At 46.7% G+C, this 16,710-nt stretch overlaps 4 protein-coding genes across 6 annotated transcripts; 2 read left to right on the forward strand and 2 right to left on the reverse strand.

Moving 5' to 3' along the window:
• Window positions 1–116: 116 nt before the first annotated feature.
• LOC136462526 (tRNA (guanine-N(7)-)-methyltransferase-like) lies at window positions 117–4,657 on the forward strand. Of its 2 annotated transcripts, none has more exons than XM_066461623.1 (4): window positions 117–216; window positions 1,167–1,276; window positions 3,161–3,499; window positions 3,976–4,657. In XM_066461623.1, the coding sequence occupies exons 2-4, from the start codon at window positions 1,253–1,255 to the stop codon at window positions 4,426–4,428; spliced, it is 816 nt and encodes a 271-aa protein (XP_066317720.1). In that variant the 5' UTR covers window positions 117–216; window positions 1,167–1,252; the 3' UTR covers window positions 4,429–4,657. The 2 variants fall into 2 exon arrangements, with proteins under 2 accessions (XP_066317720.1, XP_066317719.1); XM_066461622.1 differs by having other exon boundaries at window positions 3,161–3,487; window positions 3,959–4,032.
• Window positions 4,658–4,688: 31 nt separating this feature from the next.
• Window positions 4,689–6,226, forward strand: LOC136465028 (probable mediator of RNA polymerase II transcription subunit 26b). The gene is made up of 2 exons (XM_066463930.1): window positions 4,689–4,733; window positions 5,039–6,226. The coding sequence occupies exons 1-2, from the start codon at window positions 4,689–4,691 to the stop codon at window positions 6,146–6,148; spliced, it is 1,155 nt and encodes a 384-aa protein (XP_066320027.1). The 3' UTR covers window positions 6,149–6,226.
• A 42-nt stretch (window positions 6,227–6,268) lies between these two features.
• On the reverse strand, window positions 6,269–10,520 carry LOC136462527 (ankyrin repeat domain-containing protein EMB506, chloroplastic-like). The gene is made up of 7 exons (XM_066461624.1): window positions 10,015–10,520; window positions 9,789–9,868; window positions 9,562–9,660; window positions 9,369–9,467; window positions 9,082–9,180; window positions 8,893–8,991; window positions 6,269–6,654 (listed from the first exon to the last, which is right to left on the reverse strand). Exons 1-7 carry the CDS (start codon window positions 10,331–10,333, stop codon window positions 6,550–6,552), a joined length of 900 nt encoding a protein of 299 aa, XP_066317721.1. The 5' UTR covers window positions 10,334–10,520; the 3' UTR covers window positions 6,269–6,549.
• A 2,764-nt stretch (window positions 10,521–13,284) lies between these two features.
• Window positions 13,285–15,177, reverse strand: LOC136462528 (probable xyloglucan endotransglucosylase/hydrolase protein 30). Of its 2 annotated transcripts, none has more exons than XM_066461625.1 (3): window positions 14,770–15,177; window positions 14,440–14,540; window positions 13,285–14,373 (listed from the first exon to the last, which is right to left on the reverse strand). In XM_066461625.1, exons 1-3 carry the CDS (start codon window positions 14,944–14,946, stop codon window positions 13,566–13,568), a joined length of 1,086 nt encoding a protein of 361 aa, XP_066317722.1. In that variant the 5' UTR covers window positions 14,947–15,177; the 3' UTR covers window positions 13,285–13,565. The 2 variants fall into 2 exon arrangements, with proteins under 2 accessions (XP_066317722.1, XP_066317723.1); XM_066461626.1 differs by having other exon boundaries at window positions 13,285–14,339; window positions 14,742–15,177.
• Window positions 15,178–16,710: the final 1,533 nt, after the last annotated feature.

Below are 16,710 nucleotides of genomic sequence, written 5' to 3' on the forward strand. Positions count from 1 at the left end.
AAAGAAGCCCGTGCGTTTTTTTTTTCCGCCGTCGATGCATAACTTGCTTCAGTGCTTCCCCTTCCGTCCGCTGCATCCCTCTTCCCTCCTCGTTCTGTCTCTCTCTCTCGCGCGCGCGCTACCCTCTCGCTATCAGACGACTGTTGAGCTGCCGCCGCCCTAGGCCAGGTGCTGAGGCTTTCGTTGGTCTCTTCGCCGGCGACGAGCACCCACCAGGTACTCCCACCCCTTCTCTTCCCTTCCCTTATGCTGTGCGAAGCTGAGCACCGAAACCCTAACCTAAAGCTATTTAGCTATTTGACAAGCCTCCTAACTTCGAAGTTTTTGCAAAAATTATTGGGTGTACATGTGTACACCCATGTCCCTTTACTGGATCCGCCCCTGGTTGGTGGCTGTGCCGCGGTGGGGCATTTTTCTTGTGCCAATCATGCCTCCGGCTTGAACTGAAGATGGGTAGCATTCTGTGCAATTTACTTGACGATTCCTTTTTTCAGTTGCTAGTATGAACTGAAAACATAGTACTGTTTTTATTTCTTTTTTCTTTTTTGCTACTCTCCCTATTTAGATACATAAGACAGTGTTAGAACTTCAGATGCCAAAAATCCTTAACTTTGTGGTTTCACTTCACCATATGTTTTTTAGCCATATAAATTTGACCAAAACATAATGTTTTCAGTCAATGGGTGGTTCACTAAGATGGGGCATTTGTTGTGATACAACTGCATGATGTTTTGAGTCATTTATTCAAGAGGAATTGTAAACCTGAAGGGGTGATATGAGTCTAGTTCAGTGCCAGGCTTGGTGTTGTGTGCATTCTACATGTACTAAATATGTCTATTGGGTACCTTCAATTTTTAACATACTACTAGGTCTGAACTAATATGTTATTGTTGTGTCACTTACTGATGCATTATCTTTCCCTCCATTTGTTAACTGTGCATCTCCTTTTACTATTTCTTTGCAGTGTCTGGTCTCCCAAGAGAATTCCTTATTTTTGTTCAAAATTTCTTGATCTGTATTGTCATTATGCTATGACTTGTATCTCTGTTCATCTTATCAATTTAGCTTTTGTTCAGTAATTATTGTCAGACTGACAATCCTGCCTAGATATATGTATGCACATTCGTATTTTATCTGACTTGTACTTTATCCTTGCTGAGTGATAGGATTGGGTTCTGACAAATGTATTCATGTATCATCTGGACCTGAGCGCTATTCTCGGCCAGAATTCAGCTATCAATAGGCTTTGGTTATGGTCGTGTCTAACCCAAAACTGGTAGGTGGGTTCGCTAATTAAATTTTTGGGCTGGGTTGGGTTGGCAGAAGATGTTCTTGAGCGGTGGCCGGTGGGTTGGGGTGGGCAACGGTTTGATCCCATTAACAGGGCTATCCAGCACAGAAGAAAGTGCTGCAAGAAAACCTCGTTGGTGCTCCTTTGGCCCTTTTGATTCCGAATGGTACTTGTGGATAATATGAGATTAACTTTGCTTTCTTTGCTCTGCATGGAGAATTGCTTGTCTAGCTCATGGTTATCCCTGCAAAGTTAAGTGGTCATGCATTTTTTGGTGGTTTCGATGGGTTCACATGGCACCAATTTATTCAACGAAAAAAAGTACCCAGTGTAGAGAGCTCCCGCTCTGTGCGGGATCTGGAGAAGGTGTCAGTGGCAAGTCTTACCCTCGCCTGTGCAATGCGAGGAGACTGCGACTCGAACCCGGGACCTTCTGATCACAGGCGGTAAGACTCTACCACTTGCACCAGGCCCGCCCTTCATTCAACGAAAAAAGTACCAACCAGAAATTTACCAATGGGGCATATGCATCTTTTACTGAAATGTTTTGGTAACATACAGGAATTTGCTAAGGTTCTTGAGCCATGTATAGACTTGCCACTAGAATAATGTCTGTTGTTTGAAATAATCTTGTTTATGTCAAATACACAACAACAACAACAAAGCCTTTAAGTCCCAAACAATTTGGGGTAGGCTAGAGTTGAAACCCAGCAGAAGCAATCAAGGTTCAGGCACGTGAATAGCCGTTTTCCAAGCACTCCTATCTAAGGCTAAGCCTTTGAATATATTCCATCCTTTCAAGTCTCATTTTATTGCCTCTACCCAAGTCAACTTCGGTCTTCCTCTGCCTCTCTTCACGTTACTATCCTGGCTTAGGATTCCACAACGCACCGGTACCTCTGGAGGTCTCCGTTGGACATGTTCAAACCATCTCAACCGGTGTTGGACAAACTTTTCTTCAATTGGTGCTACCCCTAATCTATCACGTATATCATCGTTCCAAACTCGATCCCTTCTTGTATGACTGCAAATCCAACGCAACATACGAATTTCCGCGACACTTATCTGTTGAACATGTCGTCTTTTTGTAGGCCAACATTCTGCACCATACAACATAGCAGGTCTAATCGTTGTCCTATAAAACTTGCCTTTTAGCTTATGTGGTACCCTTTTGTCACATAGGACACCAGATGCTTGACGCCACTTCATCCACCCTGCTTTGATTCTATGGCTAACATCTTCATTAATATCCCCGTCTCTCTGTAGCATTGATCCTAAATATCGAAATGTATCCTTCCAAGGCACTACTTGACCTTCCAAACTAATATCTTCCTCCTCCCGAGTAGTAGTGCCGAAGTCACATCTCATATACTCAGTTTTAGTTCTACTGAGTCTAAAACCTTTGGACTCCAAAGTCGCCCGCCATAACTTAAGTTTCTGATTCACTCCTGTCCGGCTTTCATCAACTAGTACTACATCATCCGCGAAAAGCATACACCAAGAGATGTCCCTTGTGACCTCATCCATCACTAAGGCAAACATATAAGGGCTCAAAGCTGACCCTTGATGTAGTCCTATCCTAATCAGGAAGTCATCCGTGTCTCCATCACTTGTTCGAACACTAGTCACAACATTGTTATACATGTCCTTAATGAGCCTGACGTATTTCGTTGGGACTTTATGTTTGTCCAAAGCCCACCACATAACATTCCTTGGTATTTTATCATAAGCCTACTATTACACTTTTAAATTTTTAATGTAGAATCTTATATAGTGGCCAAAGTGGTGTTACATATACATATCATTAGTTTAATGATAGCATTATTCTTCTAGCCTTTAGTTATTTAACCCCCTCTTACTCCGTTTCAGGATCCACCATTGCTGGTTAGCCTGATGACGACAGACGGCGCAGGTGGTGGCGGGAAGCTTCCCAGGAAGCGCTTCTACCGCGCCAGGGCGCACAGCAACCCACTCAGCGACTCGCACTTCCCTGTCCCGATATCGCCTGAAGAGGTTGACCTCTCACAGCACTACCCACGGTACTTCCCCGCCGACAAGGGCGGTGACGGCGAGGAGGCTGCAGCACCACGACGGATCCGCTTCGCAGACGTGGGGTGTGGATTCGGCGGGTTGCTCGTAGGGCTCTCACCTCTCTTCCCAGACACGCTCATGATTGGCATGGAGCTGAGGGACAAGGTAATTACTCTTGTTATTTTGCCTTCTATTGTTCCCTTGATTTATCTGGACGCCTTGTAGACTTTTCTAAGCTTAAAGTTACTGGTAGTATGAACATAAACAATGCATTTGTCATGGTTTGTAATTATAACAATGTTAAAATTTTAAAAATAAATCAAATTCGACCACATGCTTATCATGTAACATGTGAGTTTATAAGCCAATAATCTTTAACACATTCCAGTTAGGTTTCTGATATGAAATTAGTATTCTGCCACACCAACTTTCTTTCTTAAGGAATTAGTATTTGCTTCAGCTTTGCAGTAAATGTGTGGTTAAAATTTAGTCAACTGTAACAGGCTTGGATTTCTGCTTAGAAAATGATGTGGTTTCAGAAAGCTATTTTATTCAAATTTTCAAATAGCCTAGTTTAGGATTCATTGGGAAATATCTGAATTCACTTATTTTTGCCTGTCATTTATTCTGGTACAGGTAACTGACTAACTGAGTATGTGAAAGAGAGGATTTTAGCTCTAAGAGCAGCAAACCCAGGACAGTATGACAACATATCTGTTGTCCGGACGAACTCAATGAAATATATTCCAAATTACTTCAGGAAGGCTCAGCTCACCAAGATGTTCTTCCTGTTCCCTGATCCTCACTTCAAGGAGAAGAACCACCGAAGGAGGGTTATCAGCATGCAGTTGTTAGATGAGTATGCTTATGTGATGGAAGTGGGAGGAATCATATATACCATTACTGACGTCGAGGAACTTGGAGAGTGGATGCGGTCGTGTCTAGAGAAACACCCATTATTTGAAACTGTCCCTGAAGAAGAGATTAAAGCTGACCCAGTTTTCAAATTGCTGTCTACTGCCACTGAAGAAAGCCAGAAGGTCGCCAGAAATGGAGGACAAACTTTCCATGCCATCTTCAGGCGGATCTCCTTACAAGAAGAATAAGTCGCTTAGGTTATTAGCTCGTAGTGTACTTCCTGAGATTGTGTTACATGTCTTTGTCATTTTTATACATCTTTTAGCAATTGTTGTTGATGAAGGAGTGCTTGATATTAAATATTGCAATATTGCATTGCAAGGTTCTACAGACCCAATTATGTTGTTCAGCTTTAAGAGAGTTTACCAAGACGATTTTGCTGAGTTTACCAAAACAATATTCCTTTGTTTTAGCTAACCGTACGGATGGTTGCAGAAAACTGACATTGATGTGCAAACCTGTTCCTAATTGCATAGAGCCAGACACCGGGAACGTATGCAGCTCAGTCAGAACTCTAAATACACCAATAGAAAATCGTTATAAGTTGCCATCTTCGCTCGTAAACATAAAATTGTATAAAACTACAAGTACAAGATAACTGTTTTTACTATGGGAATTTCTTATACGAATCAAAAGTTGTATTGTACTGAGCTCCAGATCCAGTTGCTATGCAAAATTTACGGCAGCTCAGCTCTCTGAAACCGACTCGGGTGCTAAAAAAAGCTGAATCCGACTCGAAGTCTTTTGAGCTGAATCCGACTCGAAGTCTTTTTGCTGCTACTTGCCGTGATACTTAAGCTCGCTCTCTCATCTCTTCCCATCTTCCACCCGCCGTCCACGACTAGATGTAACACGCCCACCGCCGCCATGGCCAACGAGCACAGCGGGAGCCCCCTCCGAAGGTGGAGGCCTTTCTACGGCGCTTTCAGCGCCATTGACGGTGCGATCGAGGCAGGCGGCCACCCGCGCTCCGCGTTTAGGGAAGTGAGGAGCCGGATCGTCGTGCTGCTCCGTAGCGCAGCGGACGACGGCGTGGCCGAGCGGCTCTGCGCCGCGCTCGACGACACTATGGTGGAAGCGCTCGAGACTCTGCGGGTGGCGCCCGTCCCGCACAGCGCGCTGGCGTCCACCGACCTCGCAAGGGCCGTCGGCGCCCTCGGGAACCACGGGTCGGCCAGGATCCGCAGCCTCGCGAACGACGTCGTGCACCAATGGAGCGCCGCCATCGACGACGACGTCGCCACAGCTACGGCAGTCAAGGAGCGGCCCGACAAGCTCTTTGTCTCCGGTGATCGGATCCCACGCCAGGGCATCTCTACAGTGGTCGCTGATGGCAACGCGCGTGAATCTGGTGTTCCCGCCGCCGCCTTGGTACACAAGAAGCTGCTGCACAAACCACCACCAGCGAAGATGCTTCCCGCCGCTGCCGTCGAGGTACACAAGAAGAAGCGGCACATATCACCACCGAAGATGCTTCCTACCGCCGCCGCCGCCGTCGAGGTACACACGAAGAAGCTGTACATACCGCCAGCGAAGAAGATGCTTCCCACTGCCACCGCCATCGTCACCGAGGAACAAAAGAAGAAGTTGTATGTACCGCCAGCGAAGATGATTCCGACTACAGCAACTGTGTCGGGCCGACAGAACACGAGTGAGGCCAAGAAGCCGATCGTCGCTCAAAGCGAGAAGATGGAGACTACTAAACGAAAGCTACGTGAGGGTTACCAAGAAGCGGAGAGGATCAAGCGTCAGCACACCATTCAGAAGATCAACGACAAGGATGCGGCAAAGATGTTTGAGCACAAGCAGCGAAAGATGCATCCCATCGTACAAGGGAGAGGCCCAGCAACATGCAGGACTTCCTTAGGCGTCAGTCGTTCGTTGCTTCCCTCTCTTCAGATGATTTAGGGCTCAGTCTAGTTGTCTGATGACCATTGTTAGGGTATTAATGTCAGTTATATCTCTGTATGTATATGTATAGTGAGATGTGATCATATTGAACAAAACAACTGAACTGCTACAACTGGAAGACTGCTGCATGTATATCCACAAGGTTCATTTTTTGAGTCGTGTCAAACAGACTACAGACAGACCATTGACAGAATTCTAATGGCACAATCATAGAGCAATCTGTCAGATCGCTTGGAGTTGACGGTCAAGAAAAACTGCCTGATGACCAGCACCGATAATTCCTTTCTTGTTTCTTTAAGCTGCATCTGGACCCTTCATCATAAGCTATGCATGGCTCATACGAGGCTGCATTCGCTAACTTTTGGCTTTTGTTCCCTGAAATCTGTGGCAGAGCGAAATCACACTCCTCTATTTGCTGGAATAAGCTTGACAAGCTTTGCAAGATCATATGACTTGAAATCCCTTCCAAAGCATAAGCTTAGATCCAGTGCAGTCCTCCCATCCTGTAATGTGTTCACAGAGAAACCAAACAATATTTCAGACATAACGATAACATAAAGTATTCATACAAATAGCTCGAAGAACAAGTTGTAGCAGGAAGAGCGAAGAGTTATCCTATTGACATCATCATATCAGACGACGGAAGCCATGCAACTTATTACTTATTTTGTGAAACATCAGAAAATGTAAGGCAGCAATCAACAACAACAACAACAACAACAAAGCCTTTAAGTCCCAAACAAGTTGGGGTAGGCTAGAGTTGAAACCCAACAGAAGCAATCAAGGTTCAGGCACGTGAATAGCTGTCTTCCAAGCACTCCTATCTAAGGCTAAGTCTTTGGGTATATTCCATCCTTTCAAGTCTCCTTTTATTGCCTCTACCCAAGTCAACTTCGGTCTTCCTCTGCCTCTCTTCACGTTACTATCCTGACTTAGGATTCCACTACGCACCGGTGCATCTGGAGGTCTCCGTTGCACATGTCCAAACCATCTCAACCGGTGTTGGACAAGCTTTTCTTCAATTGGCGCTACCCCTAATCTCTCACGTATATCATCGTTCCGAACTCGATCCCTTCTTGTATGACCGCAAATCCAACGCAACATACGCATTTCCGCGACACTTAGCTGTTGAATATGTCGTCTTTTCGTAGGCCAACATTCTGCACCATACAACATAGCAGGTCTAATCGCCGTCCTATAAAACTTGCCTTTTAGCTTCTGTGGTACCCTTTTGTCACATAGGACACCAGACGCTTGCCGCCACTTCATCCACCCTGCTTTGATTCTATAGCTAACATCTTCATCAATATCTCCGTCCCTCTGTAGCATTGATCCTAAATATCGAAAGGTATCCTTCCTAGGCACTACTTGACCTTCCAAACTAACATCTTCCTCCTCCCGAGTAGTAGTGCCGAAGTCACATCTCATATACTCAGTTTTAGTTCTACTAAGTCTAAAACCCTTGGACTCCAAAGTCTTCCGCCATAACTCCAGTTTCTGATTCACTCATGTCCGGCTTTCATCAACTAGCACTACATCGTCCGCGAAAAGCATACACCAAGGGATGTCCCCTTGTATGTCCCTTGTGACCTCATCCATCACTAAAGCAAACAAATAAGGGCTCAAAGCTGACCCTTGATGTAGTCCTATCCTAATCGGGAAGTCATCCGTGTCTCCATCACTTGTTCGAACTCTAGTCACAACATTGCTGTACATGTCTTTAATGAGCCCGACGTACTTCGTTGGGACTTTATGTTTGTCCAACACCCACCACATAACATTCCTTGGTATTTTATCATAAGCCTTCTCCAAGTCAATAAAAACCATGTGTAGGTCCTTCTTCTTCTCCCTATACCGCTCCATAACTTGTCTTATTAAGAAAATGGCTTCCATGGTTGACCTTCCGGGCATGAAACCAAATTGGTTCATAGAGACCCGCGTTATTGCTCTCAAGCGATGCTCGATAACTCTCTCCCATAGCTTCATAGTATGGCTCATCAACTTAATTCCTCGGTAATTTGTACAACTTTGAATATCCCCTTTATTCTTGTAGATCGGTACCAATATACTTCTCCTCCACTCATCAGGCATCTTGTTCGATCGAAAAATATGGTTGAACAGCTTGGTTAACCATACTACAGCTATGTCCCCGAGGCATCTCCACACCTCGATTGGGATACCATCCGGTCCCATCGCCTTACCTCCTTTCATCCTTTTCAACGCCTCTCTGACCTCAGATTCTTGGATTCTCCGCACAAAGCGCCTATTGGTGTCATCAAAAGAGTCATCCAACTGAAAGGTTGTGTCCATATTCTCACCATTGAACAATTTGTCAAAATACTCTTGCCATCGATGTCGGATCTCATCCTCCTTTACCAAGAGATGCTCCCTTTCATCCTTAATGCACTTAACTTGGTTGAAGTCCCGTGTCTTTCTCTCACGAACCCTAGCCATCCTATAAATGTCCTTCTCTCATTCCTTCGTACTCAAATGTTGGTAAAGATCCTCGTACGCTCTACCCTTTGCCACACTTACAGCTCGCTTTGCAGTCTTCAGAAGACTGCAAAGCGAGCTGTAAGTGTGGCAAAGGGTAGAGCGTACGAGGATCTTTACCAACATTTGAGTACGAAGGAAGGAGAGAAGGACATTTATAGGATGGCTAGGGTTCGTGAGACAGCAATGATCATAGTAAAATATTTTTTTGGTGTATACTGCTCATCAGCAAAGATATGAAACAATACCTTGGTTCTTCTTGTCTTATCCGCACCATTGACGAGCAAGACCTTTGCTATATCTCTATTTCTACTCTGTATGGCTAAATGGAGTGGTGTCCATCCATCCTGCATGAAAGGAAATATTATTTAAGAGAACATTCGCTGTCCTTGAAACAGGGTTGAGATGATATGAAAATTGGTACACAATTGACTTACATTATCAACAACATTGACATCAACCTTGTACTTAATCAGTAACTTCACGGTTTGCAGGGCACCAGCTTGAACAGCATAATGTAATGGTGTGGCTCCATCCTGCACATCAGCTGATCAGCAGACTTAATTCAAGGGCCAGCAACATAGGAAACACATTCTTGTTCCCGACGGACCAAAACCAATGTGACAACAGCTAACTTTGCTTCAAGAAGTTTCACGAAACTTCACTCCTTTTGAAATCATGGACAACAATTGACAAGAAGGGAGTATTCCAGGTACCCTCTTACCCTATCTCTAACATGGGGATTTGCCCCTTTCCTCAGGAGATGGCTAATGACAGCCTCTTTTTTTCCTATGACCGCCTTGTGAAGAGGGGTGAAGCCATCCTGTATCAGCAACACTTGCGTAGTTAACTCTGCCTTCCCAGATGGGGTTTCTCAGATACGAACGAAAAATGAAAATCATAAGCACGTAACTTACTTGATCAAGTAAGTTGATGTCAACACCACTGTCCAGAAGCTTGTCCATGAGGGGTATCTGCAGTGCCAACGCGTAACTATGAAGTGGATGCCATTTCGGCTGCACCAAACAATTCATCAGGAATTAGATTCAGCATCTCAAATCTTCAGCAGCAAATCGAGAAATGCATCATACACAAAAGAAAGATGGTTCCTAGTAGATATTAAGACAGCTGGAGGGAGCTTAACTGATGATATTCTAGTGACGTCAGGGGTCTCGTGCTGATCCAAGATAGCCTTTTCTTCAGGCGTTAGGAGAAGCTCGATTTCTAGGCAAACCAAACAAAAAAAAATTAGTGGTAGATTCAAGTGTAGTAGAACACAAAGTAGTAGAGCGGAAGGTCTCTCAAAGAGTAGACCAAGAAGCAGCGAAGTAGTGAATTTGTGTGGGTATAAATCCTAAATCAACTAACACCTCTCCGGAGGTCCTGTTCTTGCTGCGCCGCCGCCTCGAGCCTGGAGGACGGCGAGTAAGACGGGAAACGCGAGGCCCTCCTTTGCTCCGGGCCGTCGTCCTCGTAGTCGCTCCCGGAGCCGTCGTCTGGCTCCTCCCAGAAGACGTCGCCGTCGGGAGAGGCGGCGCGCGGCGGGGGGTTGAGACCCGCGCACAGCAGCCGCGGAAGCGGGCGGCAGAGAGGCGGTGGAGGGCGGGGTGCCGCGGCGCGGAGGGGAGGAGCAAATGAGACGGCGGCTGCAGTGCTGGGTGGTGACGCGGTGACCGCCCATGGGAGCATCTCGAGGAAGCCGGCAGCTAAAGCCCCGAGTTTCCCGTCGGGTTCTGGCCTCCTGGGCACCGGCGGCGGATTTTGGTCGGGTGGCGCGGCTTCGCTGCAACTGCTTCTTGCGTCTGATGGACTGACGGAGGTAGCCGACGACACCCCCTGGCAAAGGGGAAGATGGGCCGGCCCAAAATGATGTGTTGAGCAGAGTCGGGCAGTCCAGCCCAATAGAGAATCGCTGTCCGTTCGGCCCGTCCTGTTCGTCAGCTCCAGAGTCGGCGCTGGCCCGCTGCACACCGAATCCTCACGGCTACTTTCCTCAGCTTACAAAGAAGCTGTATAAAAGCACGCATACGCATGTTAGGAGAAACTTTGATTTGTTATTTTGTCGATTTGTGTTTCACAAAAAAGGAGAGTACCAAAATGGATTGGATTGCTCACTAGTCAATTGCACAGTTGTATACTGATTTGATTTGATTTGAATTGAAGACCAAGACATGCATGGTGAACTATGTGCGTGGACAGGTTACATAGTTACTTAATTATCACTTGTTAAAGTTGTTTATTCTTTTGTATTTTGATCTTTTGATGTATAGTGAACTATGTGGGTTATGGAACAAATTAAATGCTTCATAGCATCTTTATGTGCTTTCCATGTGAGAGGTAAACATCTTGTGCATTAGATTATACAGTAATTGTTACTAGTATGTGGTTTTGGGCTAAAATATGGGTTTAACCTTGCGCGTGTACCTAGCAGTCTATCCTACCTATAATCTTGTCTTGGGTCCGCTACTGCCGGCTCGGGCTTAGGTCAATCTGATTTAGTACACAAGAGCAACTACATTGTTATTCCACACTTTGCTTCTTAGAATAGCAAGCCTCCATATTCAGATTGGTTCTTTGCTTCTCTATCCGCTCTACTGACTTCTCCAAATATGACACTCTATTTTCAAATGACTATTTTTTGAATGGCTACAATTTGAATGGATGTATTTTCCAACTTCTTTTTTTTCTGCTATATTACATGGACTCCACTTGACAAATGATGACCACAATTTTCAAGGATGACGCGGTTCATTGCCTGGACGAAATAAGTTCTACCACTGGGCAATATTGCTCAAGTTGTGGGCTATGAAATCCAATGTTCTCTACTTCTCTTGGTCAAGTAAGAGCCCGTTTGGAGGGGCTCTGCCCGGCTCCGGCTCCCGCCCCGTGCAATACTGTAGCGGAACCGAGCAGAGCCACAATCAGGCAGCTCCGGTGGCTCCTCTTTGAGCCCAGGCGGAGCCAGAGCTATTTCCTCCTGTGCCACAGTGATCTACAGGATCCTACAGTGTCCCACCAGGCAGAGCCGGAGCTATCATGAGCTGCACCAAACGTGTCCTAAGTCTGGAAAACAATCAATTGGAACAATCTACATTATAATATAAATAAAAAAAGTCTATAAACTTCTAAAAATTAAAAAGATAACTTCAGACACATGAAACCAAATAAAACATTTAGAGCTCGTGAAAAATATCTTTAGAAGCTTAGAAAAATTAGATTTAGCTCTAGAAAAGTGAAAAAGATCGCTAAAATAAAATTTTAAAATCATTTGAATTGACATCTAAATACATTTAAAAACTTTCTGTGACAAAAATATAAGATGCAAAGAATAAGAATGCAACATACCTCTGTTATAATGTTTTGAGAATTTTCTTGATATTCTTTCTGTTTTCTTAGATATAAATGAAAACTTTTGGTTGTTGGAAGCTTTTAGTTTTAGGAATACTTTCAAGAGCTATAAATAATTTATCTGGGTTTGTGGTGGTCTGAATTTTAACTAAAGGAAGGTAAAACCACATTGAAAGTCACTTCTATCCGGAGAAGCAAGATAGCTTAAATGTTTTTTGAGAACTAGCTAGAGTTAAGATATTTGGTTTTGGAGTTTTTTTTTTAAGAGAACAGCAATGTTAGCGTCCGGACGTTTCGGACACGTCCGGACACCCACGCATGCACTCTGTTTCCCACATCCCACGTGAGGGTCACATCGCCCGAACGTCACCAACTTCGAGAAGAGGGGGAGGGGGCATCACCCGCCTGCATTTCTGGTTCGGAAGGACCTACGGTGTGCCCCGGCCGCAGCGTCATATCGGATGCTCAGCCAGCGTTGGGAGGAGGAGACACCGATGTGAGGTAGCAGAAGACGAGGAGGGAGGTGCAACAACCGATCTACTTTTAAAATATCCAAATGAAAACACTTGCAACATACGTCTGAAGACATGAAACACTTGAAACATGCGTTTAAACACAATTGCAAAAACACCTAAAAACACTTAAAACCATTGTAAACATACGCAACATCCAGATAAAACACTCACAACGTATGTATGAACACATATGCAACATGCAGACAAACACACTTGCAACATACGTCTGAAAAAATAGAAGAAACATTGAAACAGAAGCTTGCAACATACGTGTACAACATATACAACATCCCGATCTATTTTTGCAACATCTATATAAAATACTTGCAACATACATGTGAAACATCTGAAACACTTGAAATATGTGTTTTACAACATATGGGAGGCCGAGGCCGCTCGATTCTAGCCGCCGGGGTTAGAGCCGGTGACGAGCGGCGACACGCGAGCACCACCACCAGCAGCGGGCTTGGCTCGGTCGGACGGGCAAAAAACAACACGGGAGGGAGCGGACGGCGCACACGATGGGTGGAGCGCGCACCACCAGCACCAGCGCTTGTGGCGGCGCACAAGCACCACCACCACCACTGCTTTGGCTCGGCTGAGCGGGTGGCGCGGGCAGCACGTGCGACACGAGGGAGCGGGCAGCGCGCACGACTCCGAGGCGGAGTGGGCGCGGCGTCTGGACGACGTCCGCGTCCTATCATTTACCGAAGAAAGGGAATTGCTATTAAACAGGCGTCTGATTTCTTTCAAAAGAGCAGGCGACGTATGCTGGCCAACGGTCATAGGCTTTTTCTTCCTTCTCTCAGCTCAGCAGCAAAGCAGTAGGTCGGGCCCTGAACTCGTTGCCTGAGAGCTGAGACAACTGAACTCTAGGAGATATGCCGAAGAAATAAAGGATCATGGCAGTAAAAGGGATTTTTTTTTGCTCGCTATCCAGCCACTCCTGTGATCGTATCGTATCCAATTGATTAATATAGTGGATTAGTGGCACTGGCACACGCTAATATCCATCCGTCACCATTACCATCACCGGCCGCTACTACACGAATCGAATGCTACATGTCCGCCGCGCGCTTCTTGAGGTCCCTGTCCCTGTCCCTGGCGGCGGCGGCTGCGGCGGCTCTGCTGGCCGCCCTGCCGCCGGAGCGTCGCGGGCCCATCCGCCGCCGGAGCGAGAAGCGAAGGTGTCCGGTGTCCTTGAACCGGCGGCGCTCTGACTCGACGACGTCGCACTCGGGGAACGCGGCGGGGTAGCGCAGCGTGTCGTAGCAGTAGGAGTAGACCATGTTGCGCTCCCGGAACCGGCGCATGGCCTGCTGCTTCTCCACGGTCATGACGGCCACGTCCGACGCCCTGAGCTTCTCCTCGGCGGCAGCGCACCGCCCCGCCGCCGGCACCTGCTGGATGGGCCCGTCGACACGGCAGCCGAGGAGGGCGAGGTCGGTGAAGGACGCGACGAAGGGCCCGTACCGGTAGTTGACGCGGTACCGGCCCCCCGCGGTGGCCCAGGTGGAGGCGTCCCAGACGGTGGCGTAGATCGACATGGGCTTGGAGGGGAAGTCCCCGCCCATGGCGTCCGACCGCCGCACCTCGCGCACCGGCACGTCGTCGATGTAGAAGGCCACGGCGGAGGGCGTCCACAGGATGGAGTAGCGGTGGAACTCCGTGGTCGGGTCGAACGGGAGCACGTACCGCTCCTCTCGCCCCCGCCCCACGCTGCCGTTGCCGTACACGTTCGTCTGTACCCGCCATGGCTTCCCTCGGATGTTGCCCAGGAACTCGAAGTCCAGCTCGTCGTGCCGCTTCTCGAACACGTCGCCGTTGGACGCCTGTGGGGAGCATGCATGCAAGCAGGAAGCATATCTATGTTATGTTTATATATATGTATATGTATATATAGAAATATGCAGAGACAGACTGACGACGTACGTAGAAGGCGACGACGACGCCGGCGGTGTAGTCGGAGGGGAGCTTGATGGACGCGCTGAAGAAGCCGTGCTGGTACACGGACGACGAGGTGAAACCAGACCCTGCAGCAAATCCAATCCACCCCAAATTCATTCTCGTTCATCAATCGGATTGTTTGCTCATCGGATAGATGTTTTCGAATATGATCGACCAGCAATCCAACAATTGGATTGTTTATCGATGAATGCGTTGCGATGGACAAGGCGTGCATGTGCAAGGAAACTAACAAACAAGCATGCAGAGTATATATATGTAATAATGACCGGTGGAGCGGTCGAGGAGGAGGCTGACGGTGCGGTGGTCGGCGGATCGGAGGATGTTGCCGTGCCCGAACAGCGGCGCGTACCCGTCCTCGAACGCCATCGTCGTCACGTTGATCGCCGGGAGCGCGGACACGGCCGCGGCGGCGGCCACCAGGAGGAGGACGACGGGTAGCGCCACCGCCGCCATCTGCGTCTGGCGGACCATGTATGCTCCGCTCTCCGGCCGGCGGTCGAATTCGATCGCCGGCGCGTCAGGCGGACGTACGGCGATGATAATGATGCTGATCAACGACGGCCGGAACTGTTATTCTCGGCCAGGCAGGGGCCGGGGCTGGGACCGGGATGGTGAATCGCTGATTATTATTGCGTTGCCTTATTTTGGAGGTGGTGATTCAAATGAGGAGAGCTCCAGCTTAGGAAAATGGCCGCCGCGTCGCGCGCGCGCGGTGACCAGGCCGGGTGGGGGAAAGGATATGATCGGAGTCGGAGACGACGCCTCCATCACCGCGCAAAGAACAAAAATGGAAACAATCTCCGCGCATGCAGGCCAGGACAGGCTGGCGTGGCATTATCCGTAAAGTAGCTGCCATGGAGTATTTATCATAACTACACGAAATGTTCGTGATGAAGGATAAAAGAGGCCTTCGTCCACTCCCAGATATGCCATTTCTGTTGTATATGTATTTTTTGTCAATTATTACTTATACTCCGTTCTAAATTATAGATATTTTTAATTTTTGAATTCATTTTATTATGTATCTATAAACATAATGTATATATTTAAGTATATAATAAAGTAATGCTATGTATCTAAAAAGTTTGTATTTTTTTCAAACAATTTTTGAAAGAGGAGTTCCTCACCTAGTTAGGTAACAAAAAGAACCGCGGGACCAAACAATCTCGTGTGTGTTGATAGGATGCTCGAAACACTTAAGGTAGACTAACTAAGCAAAGAGTGGTGGTGTAGGACAACAAATTCGACAAAATTGTATTCTCTCCATAAAAAAAGCTTATACCCCGTTTGGATTTGTAGAAATTCACTCTAGGATTTTTGGAATTGGCATTGAGTAGCTCTGGATGTGGTTGTTTGGATGGTTAATAATTAGGAATTTGAATTTGCCCCCAATGCCAAGCCATATTCACTATAATTGTATCGCCTAGCCTTCAGTACCAAACCCTTTCCCTTTCGTATTGCTCTGCGTTCATCCGTCTTGACCCTCCCGATGCACCGCTGCCTGACAAATGCGACAAGCTGCCCCTAATGCCCCTTCTCGACGAGTCATCCTAGACGCTCGACTCTTGATGACCGCCCCTAATGCGTCCATGCCCCCCATGATTCGCCCTTGAAGGTCTGCCGCTCGACACGCTTCTACCCCGACAAGCCGCCGACACGCCTCCACCTCTGATGTGCCGCTCCCGACGTACCCTCACCTTCTTCCCCATAGCTAGCGACCAATGCCCTTCCCTTTCCCCATGGCCAATGACTGACGGGGTGACGGGCCCTCTTTTTTTTCCTCGTGCCCAAAGGTCGGTGAGCCCTTCTCTTCTTCTTCCCAATGGTCGGTAGTCCTTCTCCTTCTCACATTCTAGAAGCCAATTTAATGATCATCCAAACACTATCTATAATTTGAATCGTGGTCAATTTTAATACCAAGGATGAATTGGTATTAAACCCAATTCAATTCCATATTCGTGAATATTCACATTGAAACACAAAAGTTTGATGTTTTAGTTTTGTCCTAAGTGAAATTTATCTTAAAAATTTGACCAACATTTATGACACCAATTTTGTAGGTTCTAAACTAGATCAGATGTTTTTAGATAGAATTATAGTATCACGATATTTAGATAGTATAAAAAAATCGTGAAAACGTATTATTAACCAAAATCTTAGAATCAACGATCATGCTAGCCGTGACACAATCGAGATTTTGATATGCAATGGTAACCCAGAGCGAGAGATGCATTC

The sequence above is a fragment of the Miscanthus floridulus genome, chromosome 7, assembly GCF_019320115.1.
Source record: "Miscanthus floridulus cultivar M001 chromosome 7, ASM1932011v1, whole genome shotgun sequence".
Classification (NCBI taxonomy): Eukaryota; Viridiplantae; Streptophyta; class Magnoliopsida; order Poales; family Poaceae; genus Miscanthus; species Miscanthus floridulus.